The following is a 21,916-nucleotide window of genomic DNA, read 5'->3' as shown; positions in this document are numbered from 1 at the left end:
GGTTGTTTCATGTATTTAGTCCAGTTCTTTGGTTGTTTCAGACAAGCAGGTAAATCTGGTCCCTGTTACATCATCTCGACCAGAAATGAAATCCCTGCTGAATGTTCCTTTAAATGATTAAGATAAATAAAGATTGGTTCTTATGTCAGAATATGGTTTTATTTTTCTCAAAACCTGGAAAGGGCTGTATATTTTGTGACTTAGTAATAAATTATTAGTGCCTGTATGATAGTAATTGCCATGTAGGTGGTTTTTAAGCTCTCACATTAGGAAAACTGGCTTTACATACTTGAATAGTTACCACTTAAAAACTTGTTTTAAACTTCAGAATATTAGGAGATGAAATGCTATACCTTTGGTTTTACATGATTAAGCACTATATTGCTCATATAGTAGAGATTTTTTGGGGCATGTTTCTCAAATTGATTAATAAAGCCCCGTATTTAAAATCTTTTCTTATACCTCACTGTGAAGTGTTTATTAGGTAGACAACAGTTTTTAAAGTAGGCTATTACAAATTTAATACTGAATTTCTGTTTGTTTTACATTATAAAATTATATTTCACCAGGAATACACATAATTCAAAAGAACATTATTTAATTTGCAATATTTCAGATTCTTTCAAGTAGTTTTATAGGAGGATCTAGGATGCGAATCAGAAATTTCAGATCTTCTAATTTGATCTCTTTTGATGCATTTATGTTGTTTAAACCTCTGTTTTCCATCATTTATAAAAAGAATTGTTTTTAAAAGACATTTTAAAAGATTAATTATCCTTGAAACACTACAGGAGTGCTTTATAAACTATATTCTGCAGAATGCTGCTGACCTAAAAATATTGATGTATGTTCGACAATAGAGAAATGGTTCTGTTTCAAATCACTGAGAAAATGAGGTTAACAACATTAGACAGGTGTTGTTAGTACACCTTTCTTCAAGAAACTCATACTCTGCATAGTGGTGTCCATTACAGTGTTCATACCATACCTCTTATTATGACTGTAGAAGTATTAGTTGCCATCCAGGTTTATACTTTGACTTTTGTCTGAATTGTGATACTTGGATGCACTATTTTCAACACGTTTCATTGTATCTATATAAATTATCTCATCTCAGCTGGTGCAAATCCTGTAAGGTTTGGGGTAAGATATCAATATCAAACTAAGCAAGCCTGTGCCAGTTCTTTAAAGATCTCATAAGTAGAGCTTTTGGCAAGGCTTAAAACACAGATGTGAAGCACAAAGCAAAGGTAAAAAGAACGAAGATAGCATTCATTTAATACCATTATGTGCTGAGTATTATTTTAGTTGCTTTACAATGATACTTGGAGATTGGTGATACTTGGAGGTTTGTGAACAATAAATATTTTGCCCTTGATTAGAAAGCTGATAAGTGAGAATAGTTGGGCTTTAGTTTCTTTTTTCCCCCCCCAAAATCTGGACTCTGTGCTCTACCGTATGGAATAAGCATCATGAAAAATGAAAAGAATAAACAATTAAATTTGTTTCAAATGCTGTTGGATTGGTGAAATTAAGTATTATATGTCCAAAAGAAATTAGTTTCTTAATTATATGGTAATTTATTCCTCACCTGTTTTCAGAAGGACTTCGAATAAGGCTTTCATTTGCAGATTAATGTTTTCCCTAAAGGTTCTAGGATTGAGTTACTTTTAGAACTTTACTTCTACATTTCTTATAAATTCTTGAGACTTTCTAAATTTTACATATATTACGGTGCTTTCATTGTTTTACATACTGAAATTATTCCAAATATATTTGAGTACCTTCTGGATGGCAGGCATTGTGTTAGGCCTTTGGCCTGAGCCAAATATTCGAGGATGCACATTTTTAACATGTAGGTTATTTTTTTGTTACTGAAATATTGTTATTGCTATTATTGTAAATATTGCTCTTGGTCTCTTTGGAGAGTCTCTTGATTTTCTCTGTTTTGTTTTGTTTTTGACTCTCACTTCTTCAGAGCAAAATCTCCCACCTGTCTCCCTCCTTGACAGGTAGCTCCGTTAGTCTAAAGAGGATCCATCTATTTTACTTCCATTGTCTGCATCTTGTGGAGTATCTATTATATAAAAAAGTAACAATAATTATAATTAATAAGCTTAAATCTGGCCCTAGCATGTTTTATTGTTTAGCCTTCTGCATTGAATAAAATAAACAGAGATGGAGGGGTTGTAAATTTAATAATTCATATAGTGCCCTCCAGTCCCAGACTGTTAACTGCAGCCTTAGTACATAGTCTTGATTACACACAATATTGCTGTCTCCTATGCCTTTGCTTCAGTGTTCCTCCTATTATGCAATGTCTTCCACACTATTTCCTCTTTTGCTTTCTTAATGTCTACTCGCCCTTTCTATTTCAGTTCAGGTGTCACATCTGGGACCCTCTTTGTTTCCTGACCTTCCACCTCTTCCACTCTGCTACAGGCATGTTAGGATCTACTCCATCACAACAACTCTCTAGAATACTCTATTATTGTTTTTCTTTTATTGATGTATCTTTCTCTTTATATTTTCATTGTCTAGCATAGTACCTATCATATAGTAGATGTTCAGTACATATTTGATGAATGCATAAATAAATGCCATTGATTTTTTAAAAAATCTTTTTTTTAACTTTGTTGAAAATATTACAGATGTCCCCTTTTTTTCCTGTTTACCCCCCTCCACCCAGCTCCCTCCCCTGATTTTGATATTTATCATTTAAAAAACTTTAAAATGCAAGTTTAAATGTTTTGTCTATTTAAAAATATGTCTTTCAGGACCTATATTATTCATTTGAAAGACTCATAAGTAGATTGTTCTCTTAAAATTGTGAAAAAGTTATCAGAAGCCATATTTGTATAATGGCATTCAAGTGGCCATGGTGAGATTTTCATTCTTAATCTCAACTATTCCTCTGTCTCTTAAAATCCAGATCTTTGAATGAGACAGAGTAAAGGATTTTAGGGTGGATAAAGATTAAGATTCCCTGCTGGCTTGTAATTATCAGAATCTGGATGGTTATTTATTTGAATGAAATGATGCATATATGTGTACATCAAAAGTAAAGCATATGTGATTGTTAGAGGAATGTTTGAATTCCCCGGTGGGATGTCATGGGGTATGTTTATAAATCTCCACTAAGCAGTAGTTCTACAATAGAGTTTCACTGGCATTGAGATAATAATTTGCACAGTCAAATTACCTTCTTTACAAAAACCCAGGGAATCATGAGCGCCTAATCCTTTATTAATGTCAACCCATAGGCTGCAAGAAAGCGTAAGATTGCCATTCGAAAAGCCCAGGGAAAAAATGTGGAGGCCATTCGGGAACTGAATGAATATCTGGAACAGTGAGTGTTTTACAAGAGGAATGTGTGTTGTTATTCTGATAAATCTTTTTTAATTAAAATGGAATTTGCATTGATTTTCCTTTTTGCCCACATGCTGTTTATTTACCAAATATCTACACACTCTTTTTTTCCTTTTCCTTCACCAGATTTGTTGGAGACCAAGAAGCCTGGCATGAACTTGCAGAACTTTATATCAATGAACATGAGTAAGTTGTTAAGTACACATACAATTTTGTTAGGAGTGCAGTTTTCATCAGTATCTAAGTTCAGAAGGTCTAGTGGTTTCCGAAGGATTGGTGAGAAAGTATGAATCATGCCATTTTAAATGAACAAAATAAATAGTTAAATGAAAAAATAACAAATCCATGATTTGTTGGATATAATATGTGGATTGCTTTAACTTGGTCATTTGCTTTTTACTAAATTATTTTTGTTGGGGAAATAAGTTTTTCTTTAAAATGCATAAGGCATTCTTTGGAATTAGAAAGGCCTGCATTTGCTGAGCTAAGGTTGTTTTAGTGAATCAAAATTGTGAATTTTTAGAGTTCAAATTATTCTTATAATACAAAGAGTATTATACTCTCTGCTGTTTAAAAATTCTGTCAATTGTATGCATTTATTAGCCTTAGTACTAAGAGAATCAAGTCTTCTAAAGTAGAGAAGCATCCTGTTGCCTGGGTAAAAAACCAAGAATAATCAAGAATGTTGAATGCTGTAGGAACTGGCTTATTGGATATTTAATGTTTTTGTTAGCTTTTTTATTGCTGCAGTGACAGGAGGAAATCCCAGTGTGAGAGGATTAGCCCAGTCTTAGTGCAAGTTTTCTAATAACACAGCATTAACGCTAACCTCCATCCAGAGGCAAGTCCCCCCCCCCCCCTTAGTTCTTCTGAATCTGAAGTATATCACATTGTTTCTTTCCTTCTTATAGAGAGAATAGAATCAGATTCTCATGCACATCTCTTACTATGCATGAATAGTTAATCTCATTCTCATACTACAAATAGCTGACACAGGAAATAAAATAGAATGAAGACACTTGCTTCTTGCCTTTGCTCAGGGCTGTATATGTAAAATGTGAAATGGAGAATTAAAGTAGTTAACTGCATAATTCTGAGATTAGTGGGGGCTAAAATTAAAATTATAGCATCATTTAATGAATGTACTGTATTCTGGGAAGCAGTCTCCAGTTCTCTCAGATTCTCTTTAGTTTCCCTTAGGAAATTATTTTCCAAATCATGTTCATTATAGATGTGTGTATACTTGTATATTCACATATGTGAACATATTTAGGATTCTCTTATGCATGTGAGATTGGTAATTAAACCAAATTACCATTTGATGTCTTATTATTTGATTTCTTATTTTTTAAGTCCATATTTATGAAGTATACAGTATATTTTTTAAATAACATGAACTGAATTTTCAGAATGCAATAAAAAAAACTTAAGCTTTATTTTGTTGGTAAGACAGATGATAGTCATCTAAAATATTTTTGTGCCGTTTGGAGATCTGTGATTAAAAGCATTTAAACACATTTCAAATCATCAAGGAAATTATTTTATTAATTAAAGGAATACCTATGCAGAAAATTTGGAAAACTCAATAAAGAGTAAAGATGAAGACAAAAATCATGTGTAATTGCATCATCTGAAGTTAACTATAGTTTATTTTTTATTTTTTAATACCTCTTGAGACAAACAGAAACCTAAAATAGAATTATCTTTTGTGGCCTAATGCTTTTCACTTAAGTTATATTGTCAAATTTTTTTTTTATCACAATAAACATTCCACAGTGTGATTTCAGTGGCTTTATATTATTCCATCTTAATAAATAAATGTAATCTAATTTTCTTAACTAATTTTCTAAGTGAATATAAAGGTTGTTTTTCATTTCCACTATAATGCTATACTGATTTATTTTAATTGTTTCTTTGGGCTACATTCTTAGAAGTAGAATTACTTGATTAAATGATATGTACATTTTCAGGGATTTTGATAACTTGTTCCTAGTTCAGTCTCAAACCAGCTATTATTAGTATCCCTTTTAACAACATTGGGTGCTATCATTCTTTTTAATCTTTGCAAATTTTGTGAGGTGAAAATTAGTTATATCTTAAAAAAATTTATTTTAGAGCTCTTTATATAAATGATTGGAAGATATGTTCTTTCAGAAATACATGCTTGGTAGTTCTGTTTTTTTAATATTGATTTTTAAAAAACAGGTTTTATATTTAGATGGTCAGATATATCCATTTTCATTGCTTGTATGTTTTCTGTCCTATAAGAACTATATAAATATACCACCTCTCTTTTGCATGTTTCTAATATTTCTCTATTTAATTCTCAAATAGGTTATACTTTATTTTTAACCCATCATTAAATTTAATATTCGCTTCATCTTGTAATGCCCACATTTAGTTTTGCTTTGTTTTGAATCTCTAAAGAGTTTATTGACATAGAGTTGAATGTACACTTAAGAGAAATAAAAAAAGTCCCAAGAAATTGAAAACTACAAAGACAGAAAAGCACCTGAAAAATTTCTTTTCAGAGGAAATGATAATTGTGTTCAGCTTTCCCTTTTATCCTGTATCACAAAACTCTTTTTGTTCTTAAAGGTATTCATTCACAAAATAACCATTTTTTTTTAATTGAGAACTTAGAAATATTCAGATGTACAGTACTTGGAAATAAATATCTTCACATTTTTTGAAATGAAAATCAGAATCTGTTCACTTAATTCATTTTGTTTGGGCAAGTCATTACAGTAGGTAGGATTTTTGTGTGTGTGTGGTAAATTATTGTGGGATGTCAGCTTAGCACAGTTTTATGGACACTGGCAAAATGTAGCAATTTAGGAATTGCTAGATATATTTAACATTTTGGCATTTTCTGCATATTAATAGTTTATAAGCTATTTTAAATATAATAGGTCACAGGCAGCATTGCTAGTGTAAATCTAGAATGTTTTACTCTAAATTTTCACAGTAGAATGTTCCTATAAACCTATTCAGTACTTTTAGAGAGAGAAAAGGGGAAATAGAATTCTGCCATGAATTTTTTTATATCTTTACGTTACCTTTATTTAAGTTTGCTTCTGATTTATAAATTCTAGTGTGTATTTAGTTATTCAGGTGGTATATGTTATACCAATTGGCCATGTTGAGATACTTTACTTGTTTTAAATATAAAACAATATAATATATATAACATATATTTTTGTTTATAATATGTATTGTTAGCATTACCAGTAAATATTATAAAACAAAAATACATATTTTAAACAGACACTTAAGTTTTTTACTTGATTTGTAGTTAAAACTAGATGCTGTATCAGTAAGAACCAGCTAGTATTATAAATTAATTATGATAGTGATTATGGTTCCTTTTTGTAGGCCCAGGCTTATTGTAAAATTTCATAACAAATAGAATTATTAAAATGTTATAAGGAAAAATAATGTTGATAAAGCAGTCTAGGGACAAATATGTAACCTATACTTAGGCTTTTGTGAGGATCAGAAGAACTTTTAAAAACTTAATTTAGTAAAAGAAACATTTAGAAGGGAACTGTCTTTTTGATGAAGTTAGGTGTTTAGAGGCCACTTTCCCCTTGTCTTATAGAATAATAAATACATATCAGATAGATAAATACTTATCAACACTTTTGTTATTCTAGACATTAATTCAGTTATTTGTTCACTCATTTATCCAGGCACCCATTATATACCTATCATATGTCAAGAACTGGTTTTGGATATAAAAATGAAAGGGCTAAACAGCTGCATAATCTTTGATGAGAATCCTATCTAATAAAAGGCAAATATGCAAATTGTCCCCTCGGGAGTTCAACCAACTGGGTGTTTGACCGCTTGCTATGATGTGCGCTGACCACCAGGGGGCGGTGCGGAACGAAGGAAGGCCCCGGCTGGCAGCTGGCAGCCGGGGGAAAGAAGGCCCCGATGGGCCCTGATCGCCGGCCAGACCTAGGGACCCTACCCATGAATGAATTTCGTGCACCAGGCCTCTAGTCTATTAATAAGAACCTTCATAAATCTAAAATACTGTGATTTGGGGGTAATCTGCAGGCAGTTTTGGTTCCTCAGACCCTTTGGATTTGATTGTTGTTTCTGTCTTTATGTTATCATTCACATCTTCATTACTAACATCACCACCACAATTTTCCATTGTGGTATGTAGTGCTTATAGGCAATATGCATAGTGGTTAAGAGTGTAGACCAACCATGGGCAAACTACGGCCCGCGGGCCAGATTCGGCCGTTTGAAATGAATAAAACTAAAAAAAAAAAAGACCGTACCCTTTTATGTAATGATGTTTACTTTGAATTTATATTAGTTCACACAAACACTCCATCCATGCTTTTGTTCCGGCCCTCCGGTCCAGTTTAAGAACCCATTGTGGCCCTCGAGTCAAAAAGTTTGCCCACCCCTGGTGTAGACTATCTGGAGTGGCACAGCCTGGGTTTCAGCTTAATCTTTGTGCCTCAGTGTTCTTAACTATAGAATGGTGATATTAATTTCCTATTTCCTAGGGTTTTGGTAGGATTAGATGAGTTAATACTTCTAATACCTAAAAAATAATACATAGTGAGGATGTGATATGAGTTAGATTTTGCCCTTGCTGGTTGAATCAGTTGGTTGGAATGTTGTCCTGTGCACTGAAAGGCTGCGAGTTTGATTCCTGGTCAGGGGGTTTATAGGAGGTAGTTGACATTTTTCTTTCACATCAATATTTCTCTCTCCCTTCCTCTCTCTCTCAAATCATAAAACATATTTTTTAAAAAGTTAGTTCTTATTAGTCACATGTGTGAAACTGCAACATGTATATTTTGAAAAGTAAGTATATCAGATACTAGTGTAAAGATAGGATATCGGTGACAAATGCCAAAAATAACTGTAGGTAACCTTTTTCTAATTGGTACGCTCATCACCTCCTCACTGTGAATAAATCTTAGGACACCTGTATTCTTTAGAATTTCTTATAAATAGTGAGTATACTCACATGACTTTAAACATAATATACATTGAAGGGAATTGTAGTTACTTGGTGTAAAACCATTTTTCCAGAACCCTTTACAGTAGTTCTCTCCTTAGGTTTTCAGCAAGATTTTTGTTTCTCTGCCACGTGATTAAATAGTAGCAGAGTGTATATCAAAGCCACTAAGTCTATTTTTTATGGGGTTAGAAATTTATAACTTTATTATGATTTTGTATTTTACAGTACACTTAACTAATGAAAAGTCTTTGTAATAGAATATGTTGATAAATTTATGTCTGTAAAGGATTTTTAGTGAATAGAGGGTATTTAATAAAATGTTTATTTCCTCCTTACACTTTAGCTATTTGATTATTTTATTAAATGATTTGTGGAATTCTAGAAGTTATTGTATATGTAATTTGATCCAAGGTCTTGAAGCCTGTGTTGTTAATAATATTTGAATGTCATAGTAGTAACCTATTTTTAAAAAATATAACCATGTATTGATTATTCAGGGGCTGCTTTAGGATTTAAGCCTTTGTTTATTTCAGTAAAAAACTAAATATTTGTATTTATGAATTCAGGATAAGTCCTTTATTAATAATTAAGCTATTTCAATTATTGAGGGAATAAAATGTCTAACATCACTAAACTTGTTTTAAAACTATTTTAAGACATAACTAAGATAAAATTTGTTACTTTTAATTTCTCCTTGATATTTTTCAGCTATGCTAAAGCAGCCTTTTGTTTAGAGGAGCTTATGATGACTAATCCACACAACCACTTATACTGCCAGCAATATGCTGAAGTAAGTTTTTCAAAAACAGCAATTGTATATGATTTTATTTTTGTTGGTTTGGGTATTATAATGGAACTAAGATTATGTCCTTAATGTTAGGCAAGTATATTAATATTTAAAGCATTTGATGAAAATTGACTTGGAGTAAAAGTTTTAAATTTTTAATACTGTAATGGAAATAGTGACTTCTCAGTTAAAAGCACTGCTTAAAACAGTGAAATCCTTTGTATTTTTTATTTGTATACTATTTTCTTTTTGAATTACAAATTATGCCACAGTTGTCACCATTTAATAACTTATAAAACATTGACAGTGATTATGATTTTTTAAATTTATGTTCTAGAAAATTCATATCAAGGTCAGCATTTTGGGAAGTAGCAGGTATTTGTCATTAAGTATTAGGGATAGCAATATAATTCAATGCTGTAAGGTTAAAAGGACTTCATTATTAAGGACTGTTAATAGAATAGTTTTTTGGGGAAGGTTATGCTTTAAACTTTAGATTAACTTTAACAACTTTAAGATGAAAATTTTTAAACATCTTGTATTTGTTTACAGAATATCTGTTTCAGTTACTAATGCTTATGGTATGATGAAACATGCTATATTTCAAAGTAGTAAAATAAACAAGTTTCAGCACTCTGAAATTTTTAACAGGTTAAATATACCCAAGGTGGACTTGAAAACCTTGAACTTTCAAGAAAGTATTTTGCACAGGCATTGAAACTGAACAACAGAAATATGAGAGCTTTGTTTGGACTTTACATGGTGAGTTAAGGTGCATGTTTAATGTTATTTTACCAAATCTGTCATTTAAACTCCATTAACTATCCTATTCAATCACTTCTTTCTTGTTTTTTTCTTTGATAAGCATATGCATTTTTTCTTTTAGTTAATTATGAGTAATAGGTTATAACATAATTTTATTTTTGAATGTTAATATATCCTATCTATTTGACATTTCATTGTAAAATATTTTTTATTGTATCAGAAGTGATATATTCCCTTATACAATTAAATAGTAACTGATAAAAATCCATATTATCTATTTCTTAATTGTTTTGACATTCTTGGATTTATTCCCAACATTGTTAATGTTTCTTACCTTAAATTAAAATTGTATGAGATATTTTTAAACTATGACAATAAAAGACATATTAGAAATAAAATCTTTAATGTCAAATTAAACCATTTTTTTATGGTATAGAAAACCAGTTTGGAAGTTGTGGGAAGCATGTAATTAAATATTCCCATTATTTGTGTATGCCAAGTGACAAGCTTAGAAAAGTAAATTAACAAGAGCTTTGGGGTAGGAAGAATTTGCTGAGCTTTAAAATATATATAAAATGAGCCCCTCTCTACAATCAAAATGCCTGGAAAAATAAACTTTCCTTTAATAAGCCAGTTCTTTGAAATTTTTATTTATCCTAGTCTTTTTATGGACTTTCGGATGAATGAAAAGAATTGATTGCAGAGATGGAGGCAGGAAGAAACAAATGAAATACTTTTCAGGAAAGAAATGGAATTTTACCCTTAAGAGCTGTGGTAGACAACTAATAAAATAATTTTCGATATTTTTTAAGATATCCTTTCTCTTTTCTATTTGGATTATTCATTATTTTAAAACATATTGTCATTTTTAAACACTGCAATTTTATTTAACTTTATATTTATTTTAAAAACAAATTGTTTTGGTACAATTTTTAAAACTTTGTTATCATTCCATTGCAACTGTGACCTTACATGTTTTTTATTATCTTGATAGAAAAATGGCATTTCGTTTTTGACATTTCCTTTTTGTTTTTAGTCGGCAAGTCATATTGCTTCTAATCCAAAAGCAAGTGCAAAAACAAAAAAGGACAACATGAAATATGCTAGTTGGGCAGCTAGTCAAATAAACAGAGCTTATCAGGTTAGTATTAATAGTTTTATTTTATGATATAGGTCAGTTAATGTATTGTATGTCTTAGTTGTTTTTGTTTCTACAAAGTACAAAGCCAAATGTCCGTCATTGGACTTTTATGCCTTTGGGTCTTTATCAAATGTGTTTTAACTACAGAATGAACTTGTAGTTGTAGAATCACTTTTTTTTTCCCTAGAGGACCCTATTACTATTATGATCCCATAATTAGCCTCACCATCTAGAAATCTCACTAGTTCTGTATTTGGCAAATAAAAAGTAATTGTGAAAAATCCAGAAAGGATAAACAAATTTCAGGATGCATTTCAGAAGCAAATTGGGTATGTGCGTGTGTTATTAGAGGTATCTCAAATAATGAAAAAGGAAAGAAAAGCCTAAAAGTAAACTAATCAGACTATATAACAGTTTATGTACTCGCCTTACATGTCATATCTTATCTAATTTTCTAAAGCTCATACCTAGGAGATTCTTCAAGAAGGCCTCATGGAAAAACATATCTTCTTACATCTTGCATGTTACAACTTATCTGTCTATAGTCTTTATATTTGAAGGATGATTTGGCTTTTTATGAAACCTTTATGAAACTTACAAAACAGTCTTTTAAACATATTGTTCCATTGTTTTTTAGGATAAAATATTTCTGTCAAGAAGCCTGACACCATCCTGATTTTCTTTCCCTAATAAGTAACTTAGACTTTTTGTCTGGGTTCTCCTAAGGAATGTTTTATTTATTTTTAAAGCACTACAGTATGTTTTCTTGATTATTCTCGGTTAATTTTTCAAATATACAATAGACCCTTTAATATGTGGATATTAGTCCTCTTTTAATTTGAGAAATTTGCTTTTAAAATTATAATTTTAAATACTTCATTGTTTGCTTAAGTTTTCTTTTTCTTTTTTAAAAAAATATATTTTTATTGATTTCAGAGAGGAAGGAAGAGGGAGAGAGAGATAGAAACATGAATGATGAGAGAGAATCATTGATTGGATGCCTCCTGCATGCCCCTAATGGGGATCTAGTCTGCAACCCAGGCATGTGCTCTTGACCAGAATCAAACCCAGGACCCTTCAGTCCGCAGGCTGACACTCTGTTCATTGAGCCAAACCAGTTAAGGCTTAAGTTTTCTTTTTCAGGTCTCCAATTATAAGTCTATTGCAGCAGTTCTCAACCTGTGGGTTGCGACCCCTTTGGGGGTCGAACGACCCTTTCTCAGGGGTCGCCTAAGACCATCGGAAAACACATATATAATTACATATTGTTTCTGTGATTAATCACTATGCTTTAATTATGTTCAATTTGTAACAATGAAAATACATCCTGCATATTAGATATTTACATGATGATTCATAATAGTAGCAAAATTACAGTTATGAAGTGGCAACGAAAATAATTTTATGGTTGGGGGTCACCACAACATGAGGAACTGTATTAAAGGGTCGCGGCATTAGGAAGGTTGAGAACCACTGGTCTATTGGCTTTCTTTTCTCATGTCCTATATTATTCATTTTTTTCCTATATTTTTTTCTGTCATTTTCTTACTTTTCTCTTTAATAATTTTTATGGAGTTACTTTATATTCTTTTTCTTATTCTCCATGTTTCAGGAAGACAATTTTCCTGGGCTATTAGGAGAAATTTTTAGGGAATCAGAATAATATAACTTTTCCAACTTGACTTCTCTGTAGCTTCCTCTTCTCTGTTAAGGAGAACTCAAATATGACCTCTTTATATATTCAGCTTATGTCAGAAGTAGGTCTAATTCAGAAATATATTTTGGTTCCACCCCTCTGTTCTACCCCTAGATCTCTATAGATCTTAAATTTTGAGGTGTTGCTTTTATCTTTAAATGTTGGGTTTTATTGTTAGTTTTTTTGTTTTGTTTTCTTCTTCTGGGATTTGCTGCCTCTGGGCATGACTACCTTTTCTAAACCATCTCTCCTCTTCTTACCCCCAAGGTTTCTGTCTTTGTCAGTTTGGTTTCAGATTCCAGTAGTTTTCTTTCTGTCTGAGGTGGGTTGTTTTTTGTTTGTTTGTTTTGTTTAGTTGTGTTTTTTTGCCCTTTGGAAGAGGGTATTTACTAGATATTTCAGAGATTTTTAGGTCTGACTATTAGACTTGTTTAATGTTACACTTGCATATCTTTGATCTGTAGCCTTTGAGACTGTCCTGGTTTTGCAGGCCATTGGCAGATTCATCAGTTTACACTTTTTTTTTTCTTTCTGTGGCTTATAGAGTAGTAGATTGTCCTCTTTTACTTCCTGTTGTTCCTACCACACAGCTGTTGGTCTTTTTTAGGTCCTTCTGTTGTTGATACAACTATATTCTAGGGTTTTGGAAAATTACCTGCTGTGTAGTTTTTTGAAGTTGTCTTCTTTGGTCTTGCTTTCTGTTATTTTGGTTTTGGTGCTGTTTCTTTGTTTTTGTACTTTTGTTTGGAGAAGCTTGGGAAGATTAAAAAATTAAATGCTTCCATGATTACATCATTCAATCTAACTATTTTTATTTTATGTATATAATACAGAATGTTAGCTCTGTTGGGATGTAAGTCATATTTATAAATATTTCGTTCACTGCTTCTTCAAATGCAGTTTTGTTATCGGAGAAAATGGGAAGTTCTCTTCCCCACTGGGTGCTGCTGGTGGTGGAATTCTTACAGTATCTCAAGAAAAAGAATTTTCTGAGACTTGCATGGGAGGATGGGTGATTTTTATTTGTGTAGAATTACATCCCTGGGTTTCCAAAGTCCCATTTCTCTTAGTCCAGTCATAGAAAAAGTGGAGCTGGAGTTTTAGTAAGGCTGGAAGCAAAGCCAATAGCCAGAGTTTCCTTTCTATGTTGAGCTGGGTCCAGTATCAGGCTAGTTGCAGTCCATTAGTCCATTGTTGTGTGGGATGTAGGGGTTGCCCCACAAACCCAGAGTCACACAAGTCCCAAGAGTCCCTAGAGTGTGTGAACTCCTTTGTTCAAGGGATTAAATATCCCAGATTTCATGCCCTTGCAATGGCTGTGCCCATTCTGGCCAATGACTTTTGTACTCAGCTCTGACAGCAAGCACCTTTCCTATGTCACCCCAACTTTATTTGGCATGTGCCTATCTCCCCTTCGTTGGACTCCTGTGGAGTATAAAGTTTAAGCTTCTGGAGAAGCTACCCAAATGACATGCCTATAATGTCTAGTTTTCCCTGTGCTCCTTTCCTATTATTAATAACTAGGTTAATTTCAACAGTATCAGTTTGAGATAGCTCAGATCTATACTGGGATTTCATACAAAGCAGGGTTAGAGAAGTTTAAAGATAAGACTTGTATAATATAAACTAACTAGGGGCCCAGTGCACGGAACTGTGGGCCGCAAGGCTGTGGTAGGCACAGGGGCGGGTCTCGGCCAATCCTCTGCGCCCCCACCCAAACCCTCCCACCACGGCTCCTGATCCCCTGTCTGCCAGCAGCCCTGCTCCCACCGCTGCCACTCCCACGCACTGACAGCATTGGCCCACTTGCACCTGCTGACAGCGCGGAGCAATTGCGGCTGGCGTCAGCAGCGGGTGCGAGCTGCAGCTGCTGCCCCGATTACCCCTCAGGAGCAAGGGGAGGTGCAGAAGCTCTCAGGGGAGATCAGGGCTGGCAGCTGCCAATAGCATCCGCTGATGGCGCCAAGTGATCGGGACCGGCGCCAGGCACCGGCAGCGGGTGTGAGCGGTGGCTCCGGCCTTGGTCTGGTGTCCCCACTCACCTGCTCCACCATCTTACCGCGGCCAATGCCTGCTATGTTCCGCATACACCCTCTGGTGGTCAGTGCACATCATAGCAACCGGTTGTTTGGTTGTTCCAGTTGTCCTGCCGTTTGGTCTATTTGCATATTAGCCTTTTATTATATAGGACTAGAGGCCCGATGCATGTATATTCATGCAAGAATAGGCCTTCCTTCCCCTGGCTGCCGGCACCAGCTTCCCTCCAGCACCCAGGACCTAGGCGGCTTCGCTCCGGCTGCTGCCAGGCATTTGGGACCTGGGCTGCTTTGCTCCAGCTGCTGCTGCCACCCACCGGGACCTGGGATGCTTTGCTCCTGCCACTGCCATGCACCCGGGACCTGGGGTGCTTTGTTCCAGCCGCCACCAGGCATCTGGGACTGGGGCTGCTTCGCTCCAGCCACAGCCGCCACCCACTGGAGGCGTGCTCCAAGCCGCACCGCAGCCGCTTGGAACACACCTCCACCCCTGGTGTGTGTCTGCTGGGGCTGGGGGTGGCACGCAGTCCGCTCCTGCCCATCTGTGTGTGCAGCTCCTCCTGAGTGGTTGTGATGCAGCCTCCTCCTGAGCCGGTTGTGACGCCCATCTAATTTGCATATTACCTGTTTATATATATATATATAGATGGTATGCAGATACAATGCTGTTGTAAGACATTTTTAGAAGCAACATTTTTGACATGAGATGACTATTTTTAAAATCAAGTTTTATTAAATTATAACATACACTAGCATGAAATTCATGCACTTGGGGGCGGTTTCTCAGCCCAGCCTGCACCCTCTCGCAGTCTGGGAGCCCTCGGGGGATGTCTGACTGCCACGGAGGTGGGAGAGGCTCCTGCCACTGCCACTGAGCTCACCAGCATTGAGCCTAGCTTCTGGCTGAGCAGCGCTCCCCACCAGGGGGCAGCTCCTGAGTTGAGCGTCTGCCCCCTGGTGGTCAGTGCACATCATAGTGACCGGTCGTTCCACCGCTTGGTCAATTTGCATGTTAGCCTTTTATTATATGGGACTAGAGGTCCGGTGCATGAAATTCGTGCACAGTGGGGGGGAGTCCCTCAGCCCAGCCTGCACTCTCTCCAATCCAGGACCCCTTGGAGGAAGTCTGACTGCCGGTTTAGGCCCGATCCCGCAGTCGGACATCCCTCTCGCAATCCATGACCACTGGCTCCTAACCACTCTGCCTACCGGCCTGATCGCCCCTAACCGCCTTCGCCTGCTGGCCTAATCGCCCCCAACTGCCCCCTCCTGCCGGCCTGATCGCCCCCATCTGCCCTCCCCTGCCAGCCTGATTGCTTCCAACTGCCCTCCCCTGCTGGCCTGATTGCCCCCAACTGCCCTCCCCTGCTGGCCTGATTGCCCCCAACTGCCCTCCCCTGCTGGCCTGATTGCCCCCAACTGCCCTCCCCTGCTGGCCTGATTGCCCAACAGACTTTCTGGAGGATGAGGCCCAGAAATCAGGATTTTAAAAAGATTCCCAGGTGATTCTAATGTGCAACCAAGGTTGAGAACCACTGCCCTAACTGCTCTCCCCTGATGGCCTGATCACCCCCAACTGCTCTTTCTTGCTGGTCTGATTGCCCCTAACCGCCTCTGCCTCGGCCCCGCCACCATGGGTTTGTCCGGAAGGACGTCTGGAAGGTCTCCGGAAGGTCTCCTGGTCTAATTAGCATATTGCTCTTTTAGTATAGGTAGGATGGTAAAAAGAAACATATCATAAATGTACATTTCAATGAGTTCAAGGTAAATGTGATGCTGGTAAAAGTGGGGCTCTTTCATGATGTCACAAGGAAAGCATTCCAAGGATCTCTATGGGAAGGGTGGTCTGGTGCTAAGATTTATTGGAAGGCTGGCCCCAGCTTTCCAGTCCCATTTCTGTCTGTCCTGCCTTGGAAAAAGTCCAAGCTTGCCATCATCAGGCCCAGAAATAGGGCCAGTGTGCAGAGATTCTGTGCCATATTAAAGCCTAGTCCTTTGGAGCCCCAGTCCCTGCAGACTCAGATGGTTGCTGTGGAGAGAGAACATGTATGTTTGTTACAGAGAGAGACATAGAGACAGATAGAGCATGTGTACATACAGACACTTGGGAAGGACCAAGTGCTTTTTCAAAATAACCAGTCAACTTCTTAAGCTTTCCTGGGCTTCTATTTCCTAGATCTTCCAGCGTCTTGTGTCCCTTTATTCAATTTTATCCTTTTTCCACGGTAGGCTGACAGGCCTTTATGATTACCATCTTGGCTCCTACTGCACTTGTGCTTACCTCCCCCTTTATTGTTCTACCCCTTCCCCTTTATTGTTCTATCCCTCCCCCCATTGAACTGCTGGTTCCCTGGGAAGTGTGTAACTTCCTTGTGAAGCAAGCAGGCATATGCTTCCTAGTTGATTATGCTTAATAATGTGTGATATCCTTTGCTCCCTTTCTTTATTAATAACTAGCTAACCACCTATACCAACAAATGTATCCAGGACAGTAAGTAGAAACATTACAGCACTCCAAAGCTCTCCTGGTACTTCTTCTCAATTTGTAGTCCTTCTGCCCTCCCCAAGAGTGTTGATTTATAATCTTGTAGTTTTGGGCCTTTTTTGAACTTTGTGGAATTATACAGTATGTATTTATTTTTTGCCTAGCCAATATCACTATTATATTTATGAGACTTATCCTTTATGTCTGTAGTTCATTCATTTTCATTGAACTATAGTCTATATGAACATATATCTTATTTAGTCATCAGTTGTTAGGCATTTGGCTTATTTTCTGTTTTGGACTATTATGATAATACTATACTGAATATTGCTGTACAAGTCTTTTATTGTACATATACATATGTTGGTGATGATCTTTGAGTGGAAATATTACTAGATCATGGGACATACGTATATTTAACTTTAATAGATAAAGTTTGTTTTTCAGATCAGTTGTTTATAGTATCACCAGCAGTGTTACAGAGTTCTCACAGTTCCACACCTTTACGAACATTCAGTCTGTCAATTTGTGTAATTATAGCCATTGTGTTATGTGTGTAGTGGTGTCTCATGGTTTTATTATGCATTTGCCTGATTACTAGTGAGGTTCAACAGTTTTTTTCATGTTTATTGGCCATTTGAAGCCTTATCTTTTTCACTGATTTATGACTTTTTATTTTGATTTTTAGTTTACTGATTATGAACCCTTTGTTATATGTATAGCAAATCTCTTCAACTCCTTACTTGCTTTCGCTCCCAAATGATTTTGAAGGATAAAAGTTCTGAAGTTAAATATGTTCAACCTAATCTTTCATTTCCTTTATGGTTTGTGCATTTTGTTTTCTGTTTAAGAAATTGTTTACTACTCATGGTTATAAAGGAAATCTTGAGTGTCTTTAGATCTTTTTTTCCTTCTGCTTTTCACATTTAGATCCAGAGTCCATTTGTAACTGATTTTTTATGTACAATGTGAAATAGGAGTCAGTTTTCCCCCTTTTAACTATCCAGAGTGTTTTTGTTCATCTCTGTATTCTGTCATGAGTCCCGTTCCATGGAAGCCAGTGCCATGTAGTAGTTAAAGAGAAGAACACAGAATAGATCCATGTTGTCTGAGTTCAAAGTTTGGCCCTGACATTTATTAGCTCTACAACCTTGGATATATTATATACTATCCTGGGCCTCACTGTTCATCTGCAAGATGGGCATAATAAAAGTTTTCTGAGGATTAAAGGAGGTAATACATAATTTTTACCAAATCTGACTCCAGAGTTGGCAGGTCTGACTCTAGAGTTGGTGCTCTTAATGGCCACAATATACTGCTATAAAGAGGTGTCAGGTATAAATATGTTTGACATTGTAATTATAGTTTTGAACTCCCTTTTCAATCTTTTCTCATGTGAACAATTGATATTCTACCTTCACTTTCTTCAGTTCAGACCTAAAGCTTCAATAATAACTAAATTCAGAGTTTTGTGGGGTTTTTTCTTTCTTCCTGCCCCTTCAGTAACACAAAAGCAGACAAACGTGTCCTTCCCTGCTTATGAGATGCACTTTACCAATAGCCATGACTCCCATCATTTCAGTAATTTCAGCCATTATTAAAAGATATAAGCCCTATTCTTTAGTTATATTTGCCATTCTTATTTAAAAACTCTCTCTTATTGGGTTTCATTAGATCCATATTCTTTTTATAGGCTTATTTATAAGGTCTCAGTGTTCTTTGGAAAGAGCTCTGAAAGCATCACTAATGCTCCTCAGTCTTTTAGTTTTACACTGTAAGCTCTATAATTCTCAGATGTTTTGCACATCTTTACTGAAGGTATGATTTGCCTTTTCTTGACTCTATTGGACAGGATAGTACAAGGAATTTTTGCCAGTTTCTGTAATCTTGGGAGGTATCACATCTTAATTTAGTTGGTCATGTCATATTTCTCTGTAGCAACTTCCATTTCTCCTCAACTAGGAATCATTGTGCAAAATTATTTCTTTCTCCTGACACCAGTAACAGGTTTTAAATAAAATCTCTTGTTGCTTTTGAAGCTTATATATTCTGTGCTTTTTCTACAGAGGCTCAGGGTTCACTTTCTGTCAATCTGATTCAGTAAATATATCTTTTATCCTTTGCTAACTTGGTGATTTAAAATAATGACTTATTTGCTTATGATTCTATAGGTAAGCTGTTTGGCTTGGGCTCAATTGAGTAATTCTGCACTAATCTGGACGGGGCTTATTTATTTAAATCTTTCTTTTTTTTTCATTTACAATTGACATACAATATTATAGTATTTTCAGGTGTTCAGTGTACACCCCAGTGATTATACATTATAAAACTTATTAAGTGATCATCCCAAAAAATCTCATATCCATCTGACACTATACATAGTTATTAGAATATTATTGACTGTATTCATTATGCTGTTCTTGACAATCCTGTGACTACACTGTAACTACTAATTTATACTTCTAAATCCCTTCACCTTTTTCTCCCATTTCTCCAACCCCTTCCCATCTGGCAACCATAAAAATGGTCTCTATGTCTGTCTGTCTCTTTCTGCTCTGCTTGTTCATGTATTTTGATTTTTAGATTCAATTGTTGACAGATATGTATTTATTGTCATTTTATTGTTCATATTTTTGATCATTGTTTTCCTTCTTAAAGAAGACCCTTTAACATTTCATGTAATACTGGTTTGGTGGTGATAAACTCCTTTAGCTTTTTCTTACCTGGGAAGCTTTTTATCTGACCTTCAATTCTAAATGATAGTTTTGCTACCTAGAGTAATCTTGGTTGTAGTTCCTTGCTTTTCATCACTTTGAATATTTCTTGCCAATCCTTTCTGTCCTGCAAAGTTTCGGTTGTGAAATCAGCTGACAGTCTTATGGGTGCTCCCTTGTAGGTTATTAACTGCATTTCTCTTGCTGCTTTTAAGATTATCTTTGTCTTTAACCTTTGGCATTTTGATTATGATGTATCTTGGTGTGGGCCTCTTTGGATTCCTCTTGTTTGGGACTCTCTGAACTTGCGGGATTTGTATATTTTTTTCTTTCACCAGGTAAGGGAAATTTTCTGTCATTATTTTTTCAAATAGGCTTTCAATTTCTAGCTCACTCACTCTCCTCCTTCCAGCATCTCCATGATGTGAATGTTGGTACACTTGAAGTTGTCCCAGAACCTCTTTACATTATCCTATATAATAAAAGGCCAGAGGCCATAAGCGTCATGACCGGAACGACCACTTGACCAGTCGCCATGAGGTGGCATTGACCACCTCTCGGTCCCTAGTGCCCCCAGCCCGCAAGCGGCGGCGGGGCAGGACTGGGGACTGGCGAGCGGACTGAACGGCCGACCTCTCGGTCCTTGCCCCTGGCCCGCAGGCTCCGATGGATTAGCGATGGTGAAAGGGGGAATCAGGATGGGTGGCAGGAGGACCGGGCTAGCAGTTAGGCCATTGGGATCACCAGCTCATCCCTGGCTGCTCGGGGCTCAGGCCTGCGGGAAAGCAGGTGCTGACAACTTCACCTTCATGCGCATGCACCGGGCTGGCCGCTGATGGAATGCGCTGCCCGCTTGGGGCCACTCATGGCGGGGCGGGTAGGTTACGGGCGTGCCCCGCAGCTTCTGTCAGCGCCTCAAGCTGCAGGAGCTGCAGCAGCAGCAGCAGCGCCTGTGTGAGTGGCCCCAAGCGGGCAGCGCATTCCATCAGTGGCCGGCGCATTCCATCAGCGGCCGGCCCGGCGCATGCGCATGGAGGTGAAGTCGCTGGCTCCCACTTTCCTGCAGACCTGAGCCCCCGAGCAGCCAGGGATGAGCTGGTGATCCCAATGGCCTGACAGCCTGGTGGAGGCGGCGTTCGGCCTTGGGACTGGCGAATGGGCAGATGATTACCCTGATCGCAGGAGGCTAGGCCTAGGGACCCTACCCACATGATTTCATGCACTGGGCCTCTATTTTTCATATATTTGGATTCTTTTTCTTTTTGCTGTTCTGCTTCGGTGTTTTTTTTACTTCCTCATATTCCAAATCACTGATTTTGATGTGGTTGTGGGAGTAGGCAAGTACTGCGTTCACCTATGCTGCCATCTTCTAGGAATTTATTTGAGTAAAACCGAGGACATAAGCCAGGAGAAAGATTTGAAATACTCCCTCAACTGGACTTATTTATATTTCTGTCCTATACTAGTGGTTGATAGCTTCACTTAAATATTCGAAAGGCTATCTCTTGGCTGGGAGTGCTGGGTATCTCTCATTTGGCAGGCTAACCAGGACCTACTCACGTAGGGGTCTCAGGGTTCTAAGAACAGCAAACAGGCAAACTTGGATGTGCAAGGGCTTTTCAAGCTTCTGGGGTTGTCACATGTTGCTAATATTCCATTGAGCAAAGAAAATCACATGGTCAGCCTAGATCAGGGATGCAGTACTTAATCTCTCAATAGGAAGAGAAATATGTTCTCATTTGGCAGTTTATTACACTACTAGAGGCCCGGTGCACGAAATTTGTGCACTGGGGGAGGGTGTCCCTCAGCCCAGCCTGCACCCTCTCTAATCTGGGACCCCTCAGGGGATGTCTGACTGCTGGTTTAGGCCCGATCCCTGTCGGACATCCCTCTCACAATCTGGGACTGCTGGTTCCCAACCGCTCACCTG

The 21,916-nt window shown here is 36.9% G+C and overlaps 1 protein-coding gene across 2 annotated transcripts in view; it reads left to right on the top strand.

Moving 5' to 3' along the window:
• The window catches only part of EMC2 (ER membrane protein complex subunit 2), a 43,009-nt gene that overhangs the window by 17,594 nt on the left and 3,499 nt on the right, over positions 1-21,916 (top strand). Inside the window, exons 6-11 of one of the 2 annotated variants that reach the window (XM_014541984.1) lie at positions 3,264-3,349; positions 3,496-3,555; positions 9,071-9,152; positions 9,801-9,911; positions 10,951-11,055; positions 11,693-11,746. In XM_014541984.1, coding sequence (XP_014397470.1) covers positions 3,264-3,349; positions 3,496-3,555; positions 9,071-9,152; positions 9,801-9,911; positions 10,951-11,055; positions 11,693-11,731 — 483 coding nt within the window. In that variant the 3' untranslated portion in view covers positions 11,732-11,746. Of the gene's footprint in view, positions 1-3,263; positions 3,350-3,495; positions 3,556-9,070; positions 9,153-9,800; positions 9,912-10,950; positions 11,056-11,692; positions 11,747-21,916 lie in introns of those variants that run through there. The other variant, XM_005869061.2, reaches the window with a different exon arrangement.

Source organism: Myotis brandtii, unplaced genomic scaffold, assembly GCF_000412655.1.
Source record: "Myotis brandtii unplaced genomic scaffold, ASM41265v1 scaffold285, whole genome shotgun sequence".
NCBI classification, from domain to species: Eukaryota; Metazoa; Chordata; class Mammalia; order Chiroptera; family Vespertilionidae; genus Myotis; species Myotis brandtii.
The sequence above is the reverse complement of the archived record's forward strand: the minus strand, read 5'-3'. Positions and strand labels throughout refer to the sequence as shown.